The following is an 18,991-nucleotide window of genomic DNA, read 5'->3' as shown; positions in this document are numbered from 1 at the left end:
ATGAATGTGGATGCTCCCTTAGTTTCATGAATCCTGGATTAACTGACTAGTAGGCCCCAGTATGTGCAACTGCAGTGATGCATATCTGACACAGTGCTATGTAGCACTGGAGCACCACAGGGGACAGTTTTATCACTTTTCCTTCTCACCCTGTATACCACAGACTTCAGATATAACACTGAGTGCTGTCACCTGAAAAAAATTCTCAGATGGCTTGGTCATAGTAGGAAGTATCATGCATGGAGACAAGGAGGATTACAGGAGGGTGGTGGACAGCTTTCGGAGCTAGTGTGAGATTTATCAGTTGCAGCTGAACATCAGTAAAATGAAGGAGCTGGTACTAGATCCAGGGAGATCATGATCTTGTCCTGCAGTGACCCCCTCTGTCAGTTAGAGGGGTTGAATTAGAGATTGTTTGAATTGCAGGTATTTGGAAGTGCACCTGGACAGTAAGCTAGACTGGTCCTAAAACTCACAAGTGGCATATAAAAAGGGTCAGAGTAAAATGCACTTACTACGAAGACTCAGATCCTATGGAGTCGGCAACACTATGCTGCGGTTCTATGAGACTGTAGTGACCAGCGCTATCTTCTTCACAGTGACATGCTGGGGTAGTAGCATAAAGAAGGCTGAGGTAAACAGACTCAATAAATTGGTAAGGAAGGTTAGCTTAGTAGCTGGAGAAGTACTGGACACCCTCAAAACCATGGCTGAGAGAAGAATGTTAGAGTGACTAAAGTCCATCATGGAAAATATTGTCATAGGTAGGTACTAGGCTATCTGCCCGAGGGCATTTATAAGCCTAACCAGAGTGTGTCGGCTATCGCCGCCCCATTGATTAATTAACTGATCCTCTGTCAAGCAGAGCCAATGAAGTGATCCCAGGGGTGTATTTTCTGTTATCCATCCACTCGTCAAGGTTTCTCTTGAAGAGTGTTAGTGAGAGGTTCTGCCTGATGTAATTTGGAATTTTGTTCCAAAGCATGGGGAGTCTCTGTGATAGGAATCTATCCCTCCAGCATGTTCTATTTATTGTTGTGGCGAGGGTTAGATCACTAGAGCGCGTGGCTTGCAGTGACTTGGATTTCTTTAGGTGGAGCATGTCCATCAATTCTGAGTTGGACATGGCTTTGTAAGTCAGGCAGAGATCACCTCTGAGTAAGCAATATGCCACTGAGTACAGCCGTAGTTTTTTCAGTCGGGCTGCATAGTACATATGTTTGAGGCCAGTAATCCTCTTGGTGAGGTACTTTTGTGGTCTTTCCAGCTGTTGGAAGTGTCTTGTGAGGTACATCCCAAATGGAGCATTGTACTCTATGATGGGTCTAATGAGTGATGAGTAGAGGGGCACTATAACCTGCTTATTTCTAGATGCGAACCCTTTAGTAATTAGATGGGCCACATAGAAGGATATCCTAACTATTTGGGAATATGATTGTCAAAGGAGAGATTACTATCTACCTGGGTCCCCATATCTCTTATTACCTCTTCTGTATTAAGGGGGCTGCCACCTATGTGGTAATTCATGGGTGTTTTGTTTTTCCCAAATGGGATGACTATGCATTTTTTGGCATTTAGCTTGAGACCATGACTTTGACACCAGGTGTCTGTCTCAGTAAGACCATTTTGGAGGATGTCCATGTCAGCCGGATAGTCAGTTATGGCTCCCAGTTTGCAGTTATCGGTGAACTTGGTTAGCCATAGTCCTCCTGTGTTTGCCTGTACTTCTGAGAAGTATATGCCACACAATAGGGGTCCCAGGACCGAGCCTTGTGGGACACCACTTGTGGCTGGTTTAGAGTCGGACCTGTAGCCCACTATTCTTACCGTGTGAGTTCTGTATGTAATCCAGTTGGCAACCCATCTCATGATGTAGGGGTTTATGTTCAGGCTGGTGAGTTTTTCTGTAATACCCGAGTGTGGAATGGTGTCGAAAACCTTGGTGAGGTCAAGTTAGGCTGTGTGAACCACCTTTCCCTCGTCTGTGGCCTTGGTGACTGTCTCGAAGAAGTCATCCAGGTTTAGTAGGCATGATCTGCCCTTAACAAAGCCGAACTGGGTCGGGTCAAGTGTTTGGAGGTTCCCAATGTCTTTGTTAATGAGTTCCATGATGATGCGCTCCATAGCCTTGCAGACCAGGCTAGTCAGGCTTATGGGGTGATAGTTACCAGGGTTAGTTGTGGCCCCTCCTTTGTGGAGAGGAATAACCGTTGCTGTGCACCATTCTGTGGGCACATAGCCTGTGGAGAGGCTGAGGTTGAAAAGCGTGTTTAGGTGGGGGGTTAGTTCGTTCTGTAGTTTGTGCAAGACACAGCCTGGGACACCATCTGGTCCCATTGATGCTGTGTTTTTGACTTTTGAAAGAGCTGTTTTCACCTGTGCGTATGTGATTTGTGGGACACTACACTTTTCCGGTATTGTTGTGGGCCCTTTTGGAGGTGAGAGGGGGGTGAAGTTTGCAGTAAATCTATCTGCCAGGATGTTGGCAATATCAGTAGGTTCAGTATGTTTTTGTGCTATTTTGCACTAGTTCAGTGCATATCTGCGAGTTGCCACTTAGATTCTTAACATAGTTAAGAAGGCTTTGTGGTTATCTTTGAATCTAACCAGTGACGAGTTGACCTCCGGTGTGGAACACCTGTCGCCCATGTTGGTGATGACCAGGTCCAGTATGTTTTCACCTCTGGTAGGGGAGTTTACCATCTGATCTAGGGCGTTTGAGTTGATGAATTCCAGGAAGAGCTGGGCCTGGGAATTTGTACTCGAGTAGTTTTCCCAGTGAATAGTAGGGTAATTGAAATCGCCCAATATCAGAGTGTTCGGGAGGACCTTCATGTTTTCCAGTGCCTCTAGAAAGGTGGAGTGGTGGTCCTGGGTCATGGAGGGTGATCTGTAGCAGGCCAGAATTTGCATTGCAGATTTGCCCGATGTTAGTTGCACATGAATGATCTCAGAGGGATCATGCTGTGCCACTAACCTGGAGGTGTAGGTATCCTTGATGAATATGGATACACCCCCTCCTTTTGTGTTTCGGTCCGTGTTCTTGTCCACCCACTCAACAGATTGTTGGCTGGACAGAGGCGTTCCTTTAGCAAGAGACTGAATGAACATAAAGTGCTCCACAGAACTTCACAGGAAATCCTTCTTGCCCACAGCCAGACTCTGTAACACCTCTTAGCACCATCCCAACTACTGAAGGATACCACATAGTGCAATGTTAAACTCTTACCCATGTTTCTTTATTTTCCCCCATCCTTTTTATTTCTCCGTTTTTTCAGTGAAATATTAATCATCTGTGAAAGTATCAGTATGCTATACCTTAGTTAAAGTATTGGAATGTGTAATACCCCATATCCTAGTGTTAGTGGAAATTAATATGGAAGGTTCCCTTTTCATGTGACTAATATAGGTGGCATCAAACTCATCTAATGCATTGGCTATGGTCAACAGTGTACCTATGGTAGGTGTGTATATGTGGGTAACATAAGTGAGTGTAGTATCTGTCATATTTAATTGTGTAACATATGCGTTTGGTCTATGTTGTGTCCATGTTTATCTGTGCAGTTGTAACTCAAGCAGTTTCTGATGCAGGATCAATAAAGTATTTCTGATTCTGAACGTTTACTTTTAAGTAGGAGGGCTGTTGTGAAGAGCAAGTATATTGGTCTGGCTTTAACCTTTGTCTACTTCTGTGATTATGTGCTTTTCATACTGAAATAAATCTGACTTATAGAGGAACTACCCCATTTAAATCAGTGGACTATATCTAATGTTACCTCCATGATGATCCCAGTGAAATGTTTGAAAGTTGCCATTAAGTTGGTTCTAGTAGGTACTATTAACCATTATGTTTAGTCCATGCTGCAAAAGTATATCTTCAGGAGTGGCTTTTATAATGACCATCTTGTAAATGGACATTTTCTTCGCTGATTGGATTATATTTGTGTATTTAGCCGTTGTTAGTGGGGATCTGGTAATTTTATCTCTTGAAGTTCAAACCACGTTTTGTGTTTATACTAGTCTGCGCATGGTAAAATAAAGAACTGTATAATTTTTAACATTGCTCGGACAATAGCAAATTTAAAATGTTTAATATCAACTTAAATGAGCTCAGTGGGTGAAGTAATGACATGCATTTTTGTTGCAGAACAAGCAAAATCATGGTTTACTGGAGAGGTTGACCACACTTGCTTCAACACATTCAGCAGATACCGACAAACTTCATAAACTTGAGTCAGAGTGTGAGAAATCAGTAGCACAAAAGAAGAAAACCGAGGAACAGCTGAAGAAGCTTAAGGAAGAAAATGATCAGGTATTTGCTACTTGTCAGATCAATCAAGTTTGTATGTTGTTTGTTCCTGCTGTAACAACATTAAGAGTTGATTTTTTAGCAACATTTGGCTTTATCCTTGAGCTTAGCCGCTTCATGGTGATGCCAGGGCACAGTACTTATGAGGTCTGCACTATGGGTGGGGTGGTATAGTAATGACAAACCGACAGTGGTGCTAAAAGTAATATATTCAGATACAGCTACTTACAATTCTTAATATTCTCAGGTAGTTGTCTGTCAAGGCAACTGCAGTTTGGACTGCATTCTTAATAATACATGGTAGTAGTTTATTCCACATATGTTGAACTCTAAAATTTCCTTCACTGCTCACAGGAATCACCAGCTGCTTTATACTACTGTGGACTTCTATTTCAATAGGCTTGGCAGGGCAATGGCCTGTTAGTGATGCAAAGATTGTACTATTTTGCTTTTCGCGTTACTTTTCTGTACTATATTATGAAGATTCTTCTTAGTGCTACTTCATTCATGGTTAGGATAAACTGATAGATCAAAAAAGGCTAGAACAACTGTGGTTTCCTTTTCTTTTTAGGCTGTGTCTACCTCATCAGGTAAGATTGAACATGGTGAAATTGTCCTGCCTTTAACAGCATTTGGTACTGCATCCAAATTCTAATAACCTGAAACTTGGAGATCATATTTGTTCTTATTATAAAAAGCAATCAAGAGTTTCCCTTTATTCTGCACAGGGGAAGTCCTACTAGTGTTCGGACAAATTGTCATAATCACACTGGATTACATTGCCTGATAACAGAAGGCAATATGACAATGTAGTCTGTCTTTTAAGTGCATTTAGCATTCTGCTCTCACTTAGTCTTTCTCTACCTGTATCACACAGCCCTGTGTGGTACGGATTCTCTTTTCACAACCCATTCCAGTAGTCCTCTCTAAGAAGTACTTTACAGAAGTCTGTGGAATAATTAGTCCATATATTCTGCTACCTGGTCTCCTTCTGTATCCTTCCTGGCTAGGAAGACTGCTTCGTATCTATCTTCTTGAAATGCTGTTTTGCACCATTGTCATATCCCTCAGTCTTATTTTGTATTTATGAAGAAAAACTAAAGCTCCTCTATCTTCTGTTTATGTTTCTGTCCCTCCACCCTTTGTCTTTCAGATGGCTTTCCTCTGGGTTTCTTATTTCTGTATCCTTTTTTGCCTGTGCTTGCTGTCACATGCCACTGGTGTCTCACAAGTCACTGGTGCTTACGTGCACCAAGACATGCATCAGACCTTCCCCACTGCTGTCTTCCTTCCACATCTTACTGAGTTTTAGCCACTGTACTGATTTCACTGAAATCTGCTGTTTCTTGTCTTATTTTCCAAAAGTCTTACTCTCTTTGTTGTCGAGTCTCCAGTCACAGAAACCCTTTTATCTGGTCCCACACTGGCTCTCATTTCACTTCCTGCCCCATGCTGCTATCCTGCTTATTTGTATCCTTTTCCCTTCCCCTTTCTCCACTCGCAGCCCTTCTGACTGTCCATACTGGTTGTCTGTCTCCCTGTGCTGTATCTAATTCCTTTGCCATCCTTCTCAGTAATCATAATGGACACCTTCAGCCTTGTACCCTCTGTCTTAACATAGTCAGGTAGAGCTGAAATTAAATACACAGGATAATGACTACCACCTTGTATGGAAGTATAGGCATCAGTTTCCTTTCTGTGTAATTTTATTACCTTTCTTCCTGATATTTCATAGGTTCATAAGTTAAGTATTAGGCTAGTTGCGATTTTAAGCCTAGCCATTTTCCCTTTTTTGTGCTTGAATTAACCTATCTCATTTGGTTATAGATTGGTCTCACCCATCCCATGGTCAATAATTATATATTAACCCTAATGAGAATAACTGGGATCATACTGGAAATAATTTGAGGGGACCCATGCATGGGTTATAGCATTTATTCATTTACTGACATTTGTTTACCGGGAAAGTCCACTGGGCGCTAGCTCATTTTCAGTGGAGACCCAGGGAGAAAAGCTCCAAGGAATTTACATAGAAAACAAAACTGAGGAAAACTAACAAAACTAGGCAAAACTAAACAAAAGTTAAAACATTTTTTACAAAGAAGTATTTTAGGATAAAGAGAATAAAATTACAGAAGATACAAAAACTTACTGGAAAAACAAAAAGAAAACTTTCATATTATAAATTAAGATTCAATAAAGAAATCTAATATGCCTACATAGTACAAGACAAAATACAGTGATGATTGAGGATAAGGAGTGTATCAACTGAGTCTTTATTTGGTCAAGAAATGGGAACAAGGAAGTAAAGGTTAAAGTGAAGGCGTTGAGGAAAGGGTTTGTGATGGCAGAGAGGTAAGGAATATGATTAGGAGGTATGTGAGGTTTAGTAAGAGTTCGAGATCAGTCACAGTGCAGGAGAAGGAAGTTTGAAATTCGAAAGGGAGAGGGAGAAATGGTAAGAAAAGGGAGGGGAGGGAGAGGTAGTTTGGTGAAGTAGAGGGAGAGTGGTAAATGGAGAGAGAAGGGTAAGGGAGGGAGGGAGGAGGAAGTTGAAGGATGAGAGGAGGAAGTGTTAGATAAGATGCTCATTTGGGAGTATAAGAGTAAGAAGGGAAATTGTGAGCATGTGAGCTGGAAGGATTGAGTTAAGGTAATGGCTGAGGAGGGGATTGAGCAGTTACAGATCCACATGGAAGAGAAGTGACCATGCAGTGCACTTTTGAAGCTAGAAAGTCCTGGTTGAAGGTGTATAGATGTTGGAAAAGTATTCCAAATTTTGGAGATTGTCCAGGAGTACAGGAATTGACCTGCAGGTAGTTTGGGTTTGTGTACTTGGAGAAAGTTTGGTTTTCAGAGCATAGGGAATGAGATGGCGTATACAGGTTAAAGAGGGAGCTGAGTGCTGGACAGTCGTAAGGTTTATATATAAGTTTATGAGAGATGGTGAGTTGGAGGAGGAGAAGGTAATGGGGAATATGAGCTATTGTAGTTGCTTAAGAGAAAAACAGTGGTGAGTAGAGTGGTGACTATTAGTAGCAAATTTAGCAATCTTATTATAGTATCTTTCTAATTTTGTCATAAGGAAAACTACAGATTAGTTTATTAGGGGACCACCATAAGTAAGTGAAGGTAGAAGGTATGAAAGAGCTAGTGTTTGTTCAGGAGGGAGGGAAGAGGAATTTGTTACATCTGTATAGTAGCTCCAGTTTCTTATGGGTTTTGTTTGTTATTTTGAATGTGATGATTAAATTTGAGATTTTCATCTATGATTATCCCTAATAGCTTAGTATGGGTAACTAATTCAATTTTAGTAGAGTTAAGGGAGAGAATTTTGAAGTTAGTCAAATTAATGGGTAAATTTCTCTTGGTAGTAAAGATCATAAGTTTGTTTTTTTTTTTGGTGGGGGATTTGGACATTGGTGATTATTGTGAAGCTAGGTTTCTAGTGTGGTAAAAGTAGCCTGGGTGATTTGTTTTAGGGTGTTTAAGTTGTGGGCATAGCAGATTATTGTGGAATCATCTGCCTACTGGACTAGCAAGGCCTGCTGAATAGCTTGGTGGAGATTATTAATGAAAATGTTAAACAGAAGGGGGCCTAAAATTGAACCTTGCAGAACACCAGCAGGGTTATGGATGTAAAGGGAAATGGATTGTTGCCATTTATAACAGCATGCTCTCTGTTAGTGAGGTAGCTTTTGAACCAGTTAAGAGACTGAGGAGATAAGCTGATACTAGAGAGTTGGGAGAGAAGGATAGGGTGGGAGATAGTATCAAAAGCTTTAGATAAGTCCAGGAAAAGGGCTGAGACAATGTTACCAGAGTCTCACGCTTTGTTCAGTGTCTAAGAATGAGTTTAATGCATTGGATGTGCTATGTCCATGGCAGAAACCATGCTGAGCAGCAGAGAGAAGATTATATTTTAGAAGGTAGTCTAAAAATTGTTTTTGAGCACACCTTTTTAGAATTTTTGAGATAGGGGAGAGTAGCGCTATGGGTCAGAAGTTGGAGATGTCAGATGAAGGGCCGCCTTTATGAAGAGGTAATATAGTTTTTTTCCCCAGAGTCCAGGGATATATGATTCCTGTATGGATCTATTAATCAAGATGCTAATGGGATAGGCCACTGAGTCTGCTGCTATTTTGAGTTGTTTGGCAGAGATATTGTCAGCAGCATCGGAGCATGGCTTTAGTTTTAGAAGCAGTTTTTTTATCTGGTAGGTAGGGATAGGATTGAGTGTAAAAATTGGTGGTGGAGACAGATATATGTCATTTGGAGAGTGCCAGTGGATGGAGATTGGTGGTGGGAGGATGATGGTGAAGAGGTAGTGTTGGTGCTGGGGAGAGGATGGGAGAAGTTAGAGGTAATGTTGGCGATAGTGTCAATAAAGTAAGAATTAAAGAGACTTGTAATTTATTCTGGTGGTTTATCAGAGTTTGGGCAGGGGTTGGGTTTAAAAATAAATAGAAAAAGAACATTTTTTTGGGGTCCAAGAAGTATTAGATGCAGCAGGTACTTGAACTGTATCTATTATTTGCAGTGTCTCAGTTATAGGAAGCTGTTTACTGGGCACTGAAAGAAAGTTTTTGCATCTGATTGGATGATACTCGGCACTGAAAGAAAGTTTTTGCTTCTGGTTGGATGATAAAAAGGAGCATGGCGTTTACATACATATTATTGGCCATATATCCTGGATTGAATAAGCTTGTTCACATTGGAGGAAAGTGAATAAGAAGATAATGATGAGATGTTCGATTGGTTTAAAAAGTGGGCTTATGTATTTTAACAAAGTATGATTGGTTGGATCATGAAAATTGGTGAAAAATTACTGTATGTTTATATTTTTGGATGGGTCATCTGATTAAAAAGTTATGGTCTGTGATTGGATGTTAGTATTTTAAAATTAGGATACTCAGGACAGAATAAATCAGGATCTGAAGAAGGCATATTGCCAAAGCGCTTGCCCTGGTTCTGAGCAATTAAGTGGATTTTATCTATTAAAGATTTACATATCATTTTACTGTGGTGGAACGTTCCTTGTTTTTTCTACAATTTTCTCTTTTTTCTGGGAGCGTACTTTGGTAGTGTTTACTTAAATTTCTTCTGGATTATTTAGCTTGTCATGGTAACACTACACATGGGATTTTTGCCTAAAATGGAGTTGATCAACAGTCATGTCTCTGAGATGGAATCAGTAAGGAAAAGAAGACAACAGAAATAACAACAGGTACTTTGAATCCTTTGTTGCAGTTGGATTTGGACAGAACTGAAATAATTATGCCTTCTGTTGAAACTGTAGATTTGGGGTTTGAGGAAATATGTAAGACAGTTGAAAATGCATCCTATCGGCTCAAACGGCTACAATGGCAACGCTTCCATATGGAAGCGTGCCTTCATCATCAGTTGATACCTTGAGGGTTACTAGTGAAATGTATGCCAAGTTACGACAATATGTATCCAGAGCTGTTAGCTAAATGGCAGGCTATAAATATTCAAACTAGTTTTAGTTACATGAAACTACTTATAGACTTTTCCAAACCACAGGAAGAAGAAACTAGTAAACTTATTGAATTAAAACAAAAAGAATTGGAGCATATGAAACTTTCAGATGTTAATCTTAGTAAACTAGAGAGTCTGCAGGATAAATTAACAGCATATGAGCAGAAACTCAAAGAAATTAAAACTGATACATTTTTGTGGGATTATAATGATATCAAACAGGGTCATTTGTTTGAATGGCCGAAGACAACCAATTCAATGGTAAAAAGAATAAACAACCTAGGAATGGAATTAATATAGAACCCCATAAGCAAGAAATGAGTGTACCTGGAGCTATGATCAACATAGAAGTACATCACAACAATGAAATTAGAATGATTAAGAATAAAGACAATAGAAGTGTTAGTCACATAAAAGCATTGAAAGTGCAACCCAAGCCATGACTGTTAATAAAAACATAGAACCCCTTATAAGCAATGTAGTGACTGATCTCCCGGATGAAGAACATGATAATGGGTCTGGAGCTGTGCCTAAAAAGGGAGCTATACATTTACCTATAGAACAGCAGCTCCCTTTTTTAATACAGATGAAAGAATGACGAACAGCCAGGTTAATGAGCAGAGAAAGAAAGAAAAGGAAAATGTGAATAAGAATTCCCTAGTAGTTAATTTATCAGAACGCCATCTAACCAAAGAACAAATTAGTGTCCTAGAGAAGGGGTTGCACTTTATACCATCAGTAAAATCATCATTTGACAAATTTGCAACTGATCTGAAATGTTTCGGAAGGAATGTTGCACTGAAACATATTTTTGGAAATAATCGCAACTTGATAGGGGATCAAGAAAGGAAAAAGTACAGAAAACCTAGTACGTTTGTTCCATTCAGTCATCCCACTGTGGATATCTTTGTACATCTATGTGAACAAGAAATCTTTGAAACCAGAGAGAAAATGAATGGTAGACATTATTATAAATTAACCCAAGGAGAATATGAAGCATTGAAAGAGCTACAGAAGAAAGATGACATTATCATCAAGCCTGCTGATAAAGGAGGTGTGGTGGTAGTAATGGGGTCAGAAGATTATGTAAGAAGTATATTAAACATGTTGAGTGATCAAGAGACATAGAAAATCAATACGATATATTTAGACCTAATGAAACTGAGGATAAATTATATCCTTTATGAGCTACTGATGGATAGAAGTATCATTAAGGATATGTATGATTTTTTCACAGTAGAACATCCTGTAGTGCCCACTATTAGTGGGCTACCAAAGATTCATAAAGATAATCTGAAACCTCCTATGCACCCTATAGTGGCAGGGTGAGGATGGTCTATGGAACCTTTGTCGATCTATTTAGAAGATGAACTTAAGAAACTCTTGGATAATGTCCCCTCAGTGATTAAAGATACAGCACAGTTTCTAAATCAACTCTTTGAAGTGATGAATAATAAAACTTGTTTTTCTGATTTACTCCTGGTTACTATGGATGTTAATAGTTTATTTACATCTATACCTAAACAGTATGGCGTAGAGGCTATAGGAGATTTATTAAGAGAAGAAAAGTAAGACTTATGTTATCTGTACATGGTGTTAGGGAGTAATGTGTTTTTATATGACAACAGCTACTATTGGCAAAAGGAGGGGGTGGCAATAGGTCCCCCTGCGCTAACAGCTACGCCAATTTGGTGCTAGCCCAATGGGAGAAGAAATGGGCCACAGACAAAGAAAATCTAGGGAATAAAAATGTTGTACTATACAATAGATTTGTGGACGATATTTTTGTTTTATGGTAAAGGGATGAAAGAGTAAATGAGTTTGTTGAGTATTTAACCAAGACTGCTATCTTCCATAAGTTTGAGGTCAGTATATCCAGAGAAAATACTGATTTCCTGGATGTGAAATTACAACTAGACCCAATAAAGGGAATTGACACCATGCAGTTTAGAAAGTCTATGTAGAGAAACTATATGTTACATCACTCCAGCATGCATCCTGGGCATATGTTTCGCAATATAGTTGACAAGTGACACATATATCCAGGCTTTGTACACAAGGAGAGACTTACATCAGAGAAGAGAATAAATTGATGTATGACTTCAAAGAAATTGGGTACAAGATGGATAAAATCAAGATGACAGAGGAACAAGCTATGGGCTTACGAGTTAAAAAGGAAGACATTATTCAGCATCCTATGGGCAAAGTAATATTAAAAAATCCAACACTTTTGATATTAGAGAAGATAAGAATAAACAACAGCAAATGAGGGTTAATATTACTTACTGTACAGACAGTGCCACAGTATGTTCAGTGATAAAGAAATATTGGCCCATTCTGACCTCAGATAATAAGTTAAAAGATATAGTTGGAGAGGCTCCTTGCTTTACTTACAAGAATAAAAATAACTTAAAAAGGATGTTATGTAATAAGAATGGATCAAGAACAAGAAATAAAACATCTTCTCTAAATGTAGGCACCTATAGATGTGGTACATATAAGGCCTGTTCTGTAATTAATACCAATAACAACTTTACTCATCCCACCAAAGGGAAAGGATACCGGTTTTATGGCAATGCTAGTTGTCATAGTAAAAATGGTATCTGTATTGCAACCTGTACTAGATGTCCAAACTACTATGTAGGAAAAATGAATAGGATGTTAAAGAAACTTATATATAAGCACCAATCAGATATAAGTAATCAAATTGAGACAAATGCTCTGTACACCCATATTCAAGATAATATTGCACACTCTTTAAAATTTATGGTCATCTCAAAATTAGAACCTACTGCAAAGACTTAGTTAATAGAATTGAAATAGAAGAGGCCAAATGGATTATGAATTTGAGAGCAGATCATCCACCTGGTCTAAATGGCTTAGTACCATTAAAACCTTTCTTGAAAGAAAGGAGACTAAGCAGTAAAAATTAGAATGATTTTTCAGTAGAATAATAGTATTTTGCTGTTGGGTGTGAGACCACCTCAGTAAGAGCTTCTGCCTTAGGAAATATTATTTTTTGGTGAAATTGAGTTTTTTGTCACCTAAGCATATCTATTGATCATGTGAAAAACAATTAAGACTGAATATTTTGAAGCTTTGGCCATTGACAATTCCCCATGCATAGTAAAAATCTAAAATCTAAGAAAAATAGCAGATAGAAAAAACAGATGTCAATTTATCCTTGATTGAAGTTTGCAATGTGAAATAAGTACACAATATTGTAATAATTGCTATTGCAAAGACTTGTCTGTAAGGGAAGTGACACTTCTATTGGTGGAATTAGAGATTTGCCACTCTCCCTATTGGTCGAGTAAAAGGAAAGCTGAGATTTGATTGTCTCTTTACCTTAGCTCTGACAATTGTCTTTTACTAAATAATCAAGAGCTATAGAGGAAAGAAGTAGATGGAATCTTTAGTTTATTTATGATAGAAAATTTAAAGTGCTATGAACAACGTGATTCATTTGATATAAAAGAAGAGAGAAATTTGAATATGAAGTTATAATGATAAAGTAATCGGATGAAGATCTTAGTCTTCTGATGAGAAAGACAAATATGGTATGTTTATAAGAACAAAGACTTCTTCTGATATTTGTCGATAAATACTTTCCCTGGCTAAAGTAGAACTTGCCGCCATGGAGTTTTACTATACATAGAATATGGAGATTAGGAGACATTCTTATTATGAATTATCACTGGATGTAAGCCTTGGCATAGCATATGAAGAAGAGAAAAAAATCTTATTGGCCAGAATAGTGAATGTTCCATTCTTTCTGGGATTCTATTGGCCAGTTATTGCATAGTCACAGCTATACTTGTCCTACACCTCAATGTGAGTTACTATTCAATAGTAACATTGCGAATGAGTTCGCTGTTTTTGAATGGATGGTGGATAGTATAAGAGAGAAGCTACCAACAAGTTTAGTCATTGACATTAAGTTCAAGACTGTCATTGGACGCAAGCCATGGCATAAAATATGTGTAGAAGAGAATGAATCTTTATTGGCTAGAATAGTGAATCTTTTGTCTTTTTTGAGATTTTATTGGCCACTTCTTGAGTAGTTAAAGCCACCTTTGCTCTACACCTTAATGTGAGGTAACACCAGATTTGCAGAGGAATTTGTTGTGTACTTATTGGATGACAGATAATAAGAGAGAAGTCACCGATAAATTTAGACAATGACAGCAAGTCCAAGCCCACTATTGAATAAAATCTATAGGTGATATTAGTAACTTGCTGTTTCTTCTGAAGATTTGTGACGTGCAACTGAAAGTTACAGCAATTACTATTGAAGAACAATAGTTAAATAAAGAGCAACTTTCCATGAAGAAACTGTCATGTTTCTGAAGAGCAGTACGGGACTGTTTTTTACAGTGGCATTCTACATGAAGATCTCTATTGGTCAGAACAGAAAATCTTCCATTTTTTTCTGGGGTCCTATTGGCCAGTTGATGCAGTTAAAGTTATACTTGGTTTATACTTTACTGACAGTTAATAGTATAATACTGCAAAGGAATTAACTGTCTTTTGAACAGATGGCAGATCAAAACAAATATGTGGTAAACATGTCTTGACATTGACACTAAGCTTCAGCTCTCTAGCAAATAAACAATCTTTATAGACAAGAACAGCAACAAAGTGTTTTTCTAAAGACTAGTGATATGAAGTTGAGAGTTTCAGCCTCTAATATTGGAGAGTAACAACTAAATAAAGACAAAAAGTTTCTATGAAGATATTGTTACTATATTTTCAGAGAACAGTATGAGGCTGTTTTTACAGTAGATAAACTGAAACAAAAAGTACTTTAAACAGGAAGCATGCAACTGTCATAAGTAGACATACTTAAAAGAAAAAAGAAAAATAAATAAAAAAAGAAACATTTTTTGGGATCCAAGAAGTAATAAACACAGCAGATACTTGAACAATTTGTAGCGACTTGCAGTGTCTTAGTTATGGGAAGCTGTTTACTAGGCACTGAAAGAAAGTTTTTCATCTGATTGGATGATACTCGGCACTGAAGGAAAGTTTTTGCTTCTGGTGGATGATAAAAAGAAGCATGGCGTTTATATGCCTATTATTGGCCATATATCCTGGATAGAATAAGCTTGTCCACATTGGAGGAAAGTGAATAAGAAGAGAATGATGAGATATTCGATTGGCTTAAAAAGTGAACTTCCGTATTTTAACAAAGTATGATTGGTTGGATCATGAAAACTGGCGAAAAAATGACTGTATGTTTATATTTTTGGATGGGTCATCTGATTAAAAGTTATGTTCTGTATTTGGATGTTAATATTTTAAAATTCGGATACTCAGGACAGAATAAATCAGGACCTGAAGAAGGCATATTGCCGAAAGCGCTTGTCCTGGTTCTGAGCGATTAAATGGATTTTATCTATTAAAGTTTTACATATCGTTTTACTGTGGTGGAACGTTCCTTGTTTTTTCTACAGCTATTTAAAAAAAACACAAAACAATCCCATATGTAAAGCAAATCAAATATATAAAACAACATTATCATGAGAAAAAGGTACACTGTATAGATATTCTATCTCAAGCAGGCCCATTTTCAGATTAGCATAAGAGGATGTAGAACTTGCTCCCATTGCTGTATCCCATATATATATATATATATATATATATATATATATATATATATATATATACACACACACACACACATACATACACACACGCATACATGCATGCATATTTTTTAACTTCCTTTAAAGGCAGTGATATTCTGAGGTGCAAGAATGTTTGATTAAATGTTTAGAAAAGCCACTGGTTGTTATTTTGACAGCATTGTTGATTCATTTAAGGGGTCATTTTCCTGTAGCTACCAAATCTTCTTGTCAGGTTAGCCGTTTAAGTTAGAGGCTTTTCCTTCTCCCTTTCTCTTATAGGCCAGCCGTTTAAGTTAGAGGCTTTCCTATTATCTAAACCAAAAAAAGCCCCTTTAGCTATAGTCTTTATAGTAGTGTGTTTTTTGTAGACTGTATATTGCTTCTGATTGTTATTGTTATAATTGTTTTTTCCTTCTACCTTCAAGGATGTAAAAGGAATCCAAGGTTTCTGGGTTCAAGAAGTGTGACTCTTGCTGTCAGAAAATGTCTCTGACAGATGGGCACACTTTTTGAGTCTATTGTTTATGCACTGTGCACCTGCAGGACTCTTGTTCTATCTGCCATGCCTTTAGTCCAAGAGTCCTGCAGAAGCGTAAGAATAAGCTTATTCTTAGGGGTCTTTTAAAACCCCAGGATTCACCGGCCAAGAGCTCACAGCCTGTGAAATCCCCTAAATCCACTAAGCCGTCGGCTCCAAGTTTGGAGCCATCTTTGGTTCAGGATTTACCTTCCACGTTGGTTCCGGCTGGCACCGACAAGACAATCTCCCCATCGGCTCCATCAGAGGCTTCGGAGTCGTTGCGGAGCCACAAGAGGCTGAGGTCCCCTTCACTAGAATCGGTGCATTCGGCTCCTCGGTCTCCTTTGCTTCAGAGCAAGCGTAGTCACTGATCCTCTCACTCCTCTCGATCCTCTAGGCTGTCGGACCATGATGTGGAGAGAGTGGTCAGTAGGTTGCTAAAGTCACAGGCACTAGCCAAGTTGTTGTCCAGCCCTCCTCAACAGGTATTGGCTCTGTCCACTTCTCTCAATGTTCCTCCTCAGACTCCAATGAGTTCGGAGCCGGAGTTCGTTGGGGTTCGAGTAGTGGAACCGTCGGCTCCGATAACTATCTCCTTTGGTTCCGACGTCGACTCCGATTCCCTCGGTGGCGCCGTCCATCGAGGGATCTGGGTGCCGGGGCTCCCTTGTCGGCTCTGAGGGGGCGAGTGGCATAGGACCCTTGTCCAACCCCGTTCTCCCTCTCGGAACTTTGGTGCAGGTGAGCTCGGCTCCTACATCGGTCTCAGAGCTGTCTCCCTTGGTGCGGAGAAAGATTCCTATTGATTCCAACTGGAGCTTTCTCTACATCGTGGAAGGGATGCCTTCAGTGTCATGTGGAGTGTGCTGGCCACTGAGTCGTTTCCACTATCAGTCCCACAGGCTCCGTCCCCTGTAGTGCCTGTGCCAACCTCTGCTCCTTCTCCAGACCCCAAGTGTAGGGAACCAGTGCTCCAGGACACACCCCATTGGGTGTTTCCTCTTCTTCCGAGGCCTCCCCTAATCACTCAGAGGAGCCCCATTGGAAGAAGAAGTGCAAGAGGAAGCACATTGACTCCCCTGAGTCTGTCACTTCTGATACAGACTTAGATGAATTGGAAGGGTCCCCGAGATCCCTCTCTGAAGATGTTTCCTTCTCGGACATCCTGGAAATGCTCAAGCAGAGGGGGAACTGGAATCCCCTAGCCCCTTCTGAGGATGAGTCTGTATTTCTGGATGCCTTCGGTTCCCAACCTTCCACCTCCTGGGTGTCTCCGCCTTTCGATCCACTTATGACAGTGGTGGCTCGAAAGGCTTGGTCAGCTTTGGATACAGTGGAACCAACTCCGAGGAGACCTAGTAAATTTATTACAGGACCCCAGGATAAGCAGTTCCTTTTGAAAGGTGTCCCTGTTCATGCTATGGTGGTAGCAGCAGCCACCAAAAAAGAGTTAGTGGAAACCTCTTCGTCTGTCCATCCCCCTAACAAGGAGTCTAGGACATTGGACAGCTATGGGAAGCGAATGTTCGCTTCAGCGACCTTTTCTATGAGGTCACTGGACTACCTGTGTCATTTTACCCAACTTCAAAGGGATATCCTTAAAGAGCTCGGAGATACCCTCCAAGATCCAACAGCTGAGGGAGCACAAGCCAAGGTAGCTTCCCAGCTAGCGACGCTTAATTCTGTTGTTAACTCCTCCATGAGGCTCATTTCCTATGCAGCCAATGGGGCGAGTAAAGCCGCTGGTACCAGGGTGGCCCTTAGGAGGCATGCCTGGATGCGGCTGTGTAACTGTGTGGAACCCTTTCGAGCGGCCTTCACCAACACTCCCTTTGATGGTTCCTTTCTTTTTGGACCACAGGTGAAAGACACTTTGACTAGGTGTGAGTAAGAAGGCAAGACTCTGTCTGCCATGGGAGTCCTTTTTTTCCATTCCCTCTAGACCCTATCCCAAGGGTCAGAAGAGTGGTAAGATGAGGTTCTGTAAATCTCAGGGAGCCTTGCCTGACACACGTAGTGATTTTTCCACCAGAGGCAGAGGGGAAACAATAACAACAGATGCCACCCTCGTGGCAGAGGGGGTCCGCAGAACCAGGACAACAGAGAATCCTTCTCTGATAAGCCCTTTCAGCATCCCTGAAGGGTTGCCCGGCTGCTTATCTCTGGAGGTAGTCGAGGGAAGTTTTTCGCTGTACCCAAAAGCCTGGCAAAGTTTTTTTTTGTACCCTTCTCCTGACTGATACCTTTCAACAATGAGATCCCTTTGATGCTTAGTAAGCTCTCTGTGAACCATGGTTTTTGCTGTGGCAAGCAACTGAGTAAATGTCAGGAAAATCCTACTAGGACAGCTGAACTTTATTTGGGGTTAATCATTCTCTGTTTAATTAATGGCAGGTGGGGACCCAAGAAGACTGAATGCTGTGATTAAATCAAAAGGTGCTTCAACAAAGTATTAGTTTTAGTGTGTGCACACTTATGCACCCAGCTTATTGTACATGTTTTTATTTTTTATATTTTTCCCCTAACAGATGTTTGTTTTTCAATTGAACTGTACAGGTTATAGGTCACATTATAGGTGGGAAATATTTTATCATGGTCTCATTTTAAACCTGACATTCTAACAGGGGTGTGTAAACCTCTGTGTCTAATATATATATATATATATATATATATATATATATATATATATATATATATATATATGGGTTCACTTTATAACATCGAAATACTGTCGAATTTCAGTATCTTGAAGCTATAAAGTTGAATGTTACGAATAGCAAACGTTCAAAATCGCGAATTTCACATATGTCGAATATATGTCGAATTCGCGGTTATGAAGTTGTGCTACGTAATGTCCGGGTTTGTGTTTTGTTGGTGCATGGTGCCGTGTGTGGATGTAGGTGTTATGTCAGGTAAGTGAGTGTTTTGTAAGGGTTTTGAGTGGGATTTAGAGTGTGTGTGAGGGACTGGAGAATGCGCGTGTGTGAGTGAGCTTTTGTGTTGTGTTTGTGCGATCTCGGAGTTAGTATATAT

The 18,991-nt window shown here is 39.7% G+C and overlaps 1 protein-coding gene across 1 annotated transcript in view; it reads left to right on the top strand.

Moving 5' to 3' along the window:
* Positions 1-18,991, top strand: part of MYO5C (myosin VC) — a 1,763,334-nt gene that overhangs the window by 651,930 nt on the left and 1,092,413 nt on the right. Inside the window, exon 10 of the mRNA XM_044078824.1 lies at positions 4,148-4,312. Within this exon, the coding sequence (XP_043934759.1) occupies positions 4,148-4,312 (165 nt within the window). The remainder of the gene's footprint in view (positions 1-4,147; positions 4,313-18,991) is intronic.

Source organism: Protopterus annectens, chromosome 7.part1 (assembly GCF_019279795.1).
Source record: "Protopterus annectens isolate FY-2018-M chromosome 7.part1, PAN1.0, whole genome shotgun sequence".
In the NCBI taxonomy this organism is placed as follows: Eukaryota; Metazoa; Chordata; order Ceratodontiformes; family Protopteridae; genus Protopterus; species Protopterus annectens.
The sequence above is the reverse complement of the archived record's forward strand: the minus strand, read 5'-3'. Positions and strand labels throughout refer to the sequence as shown.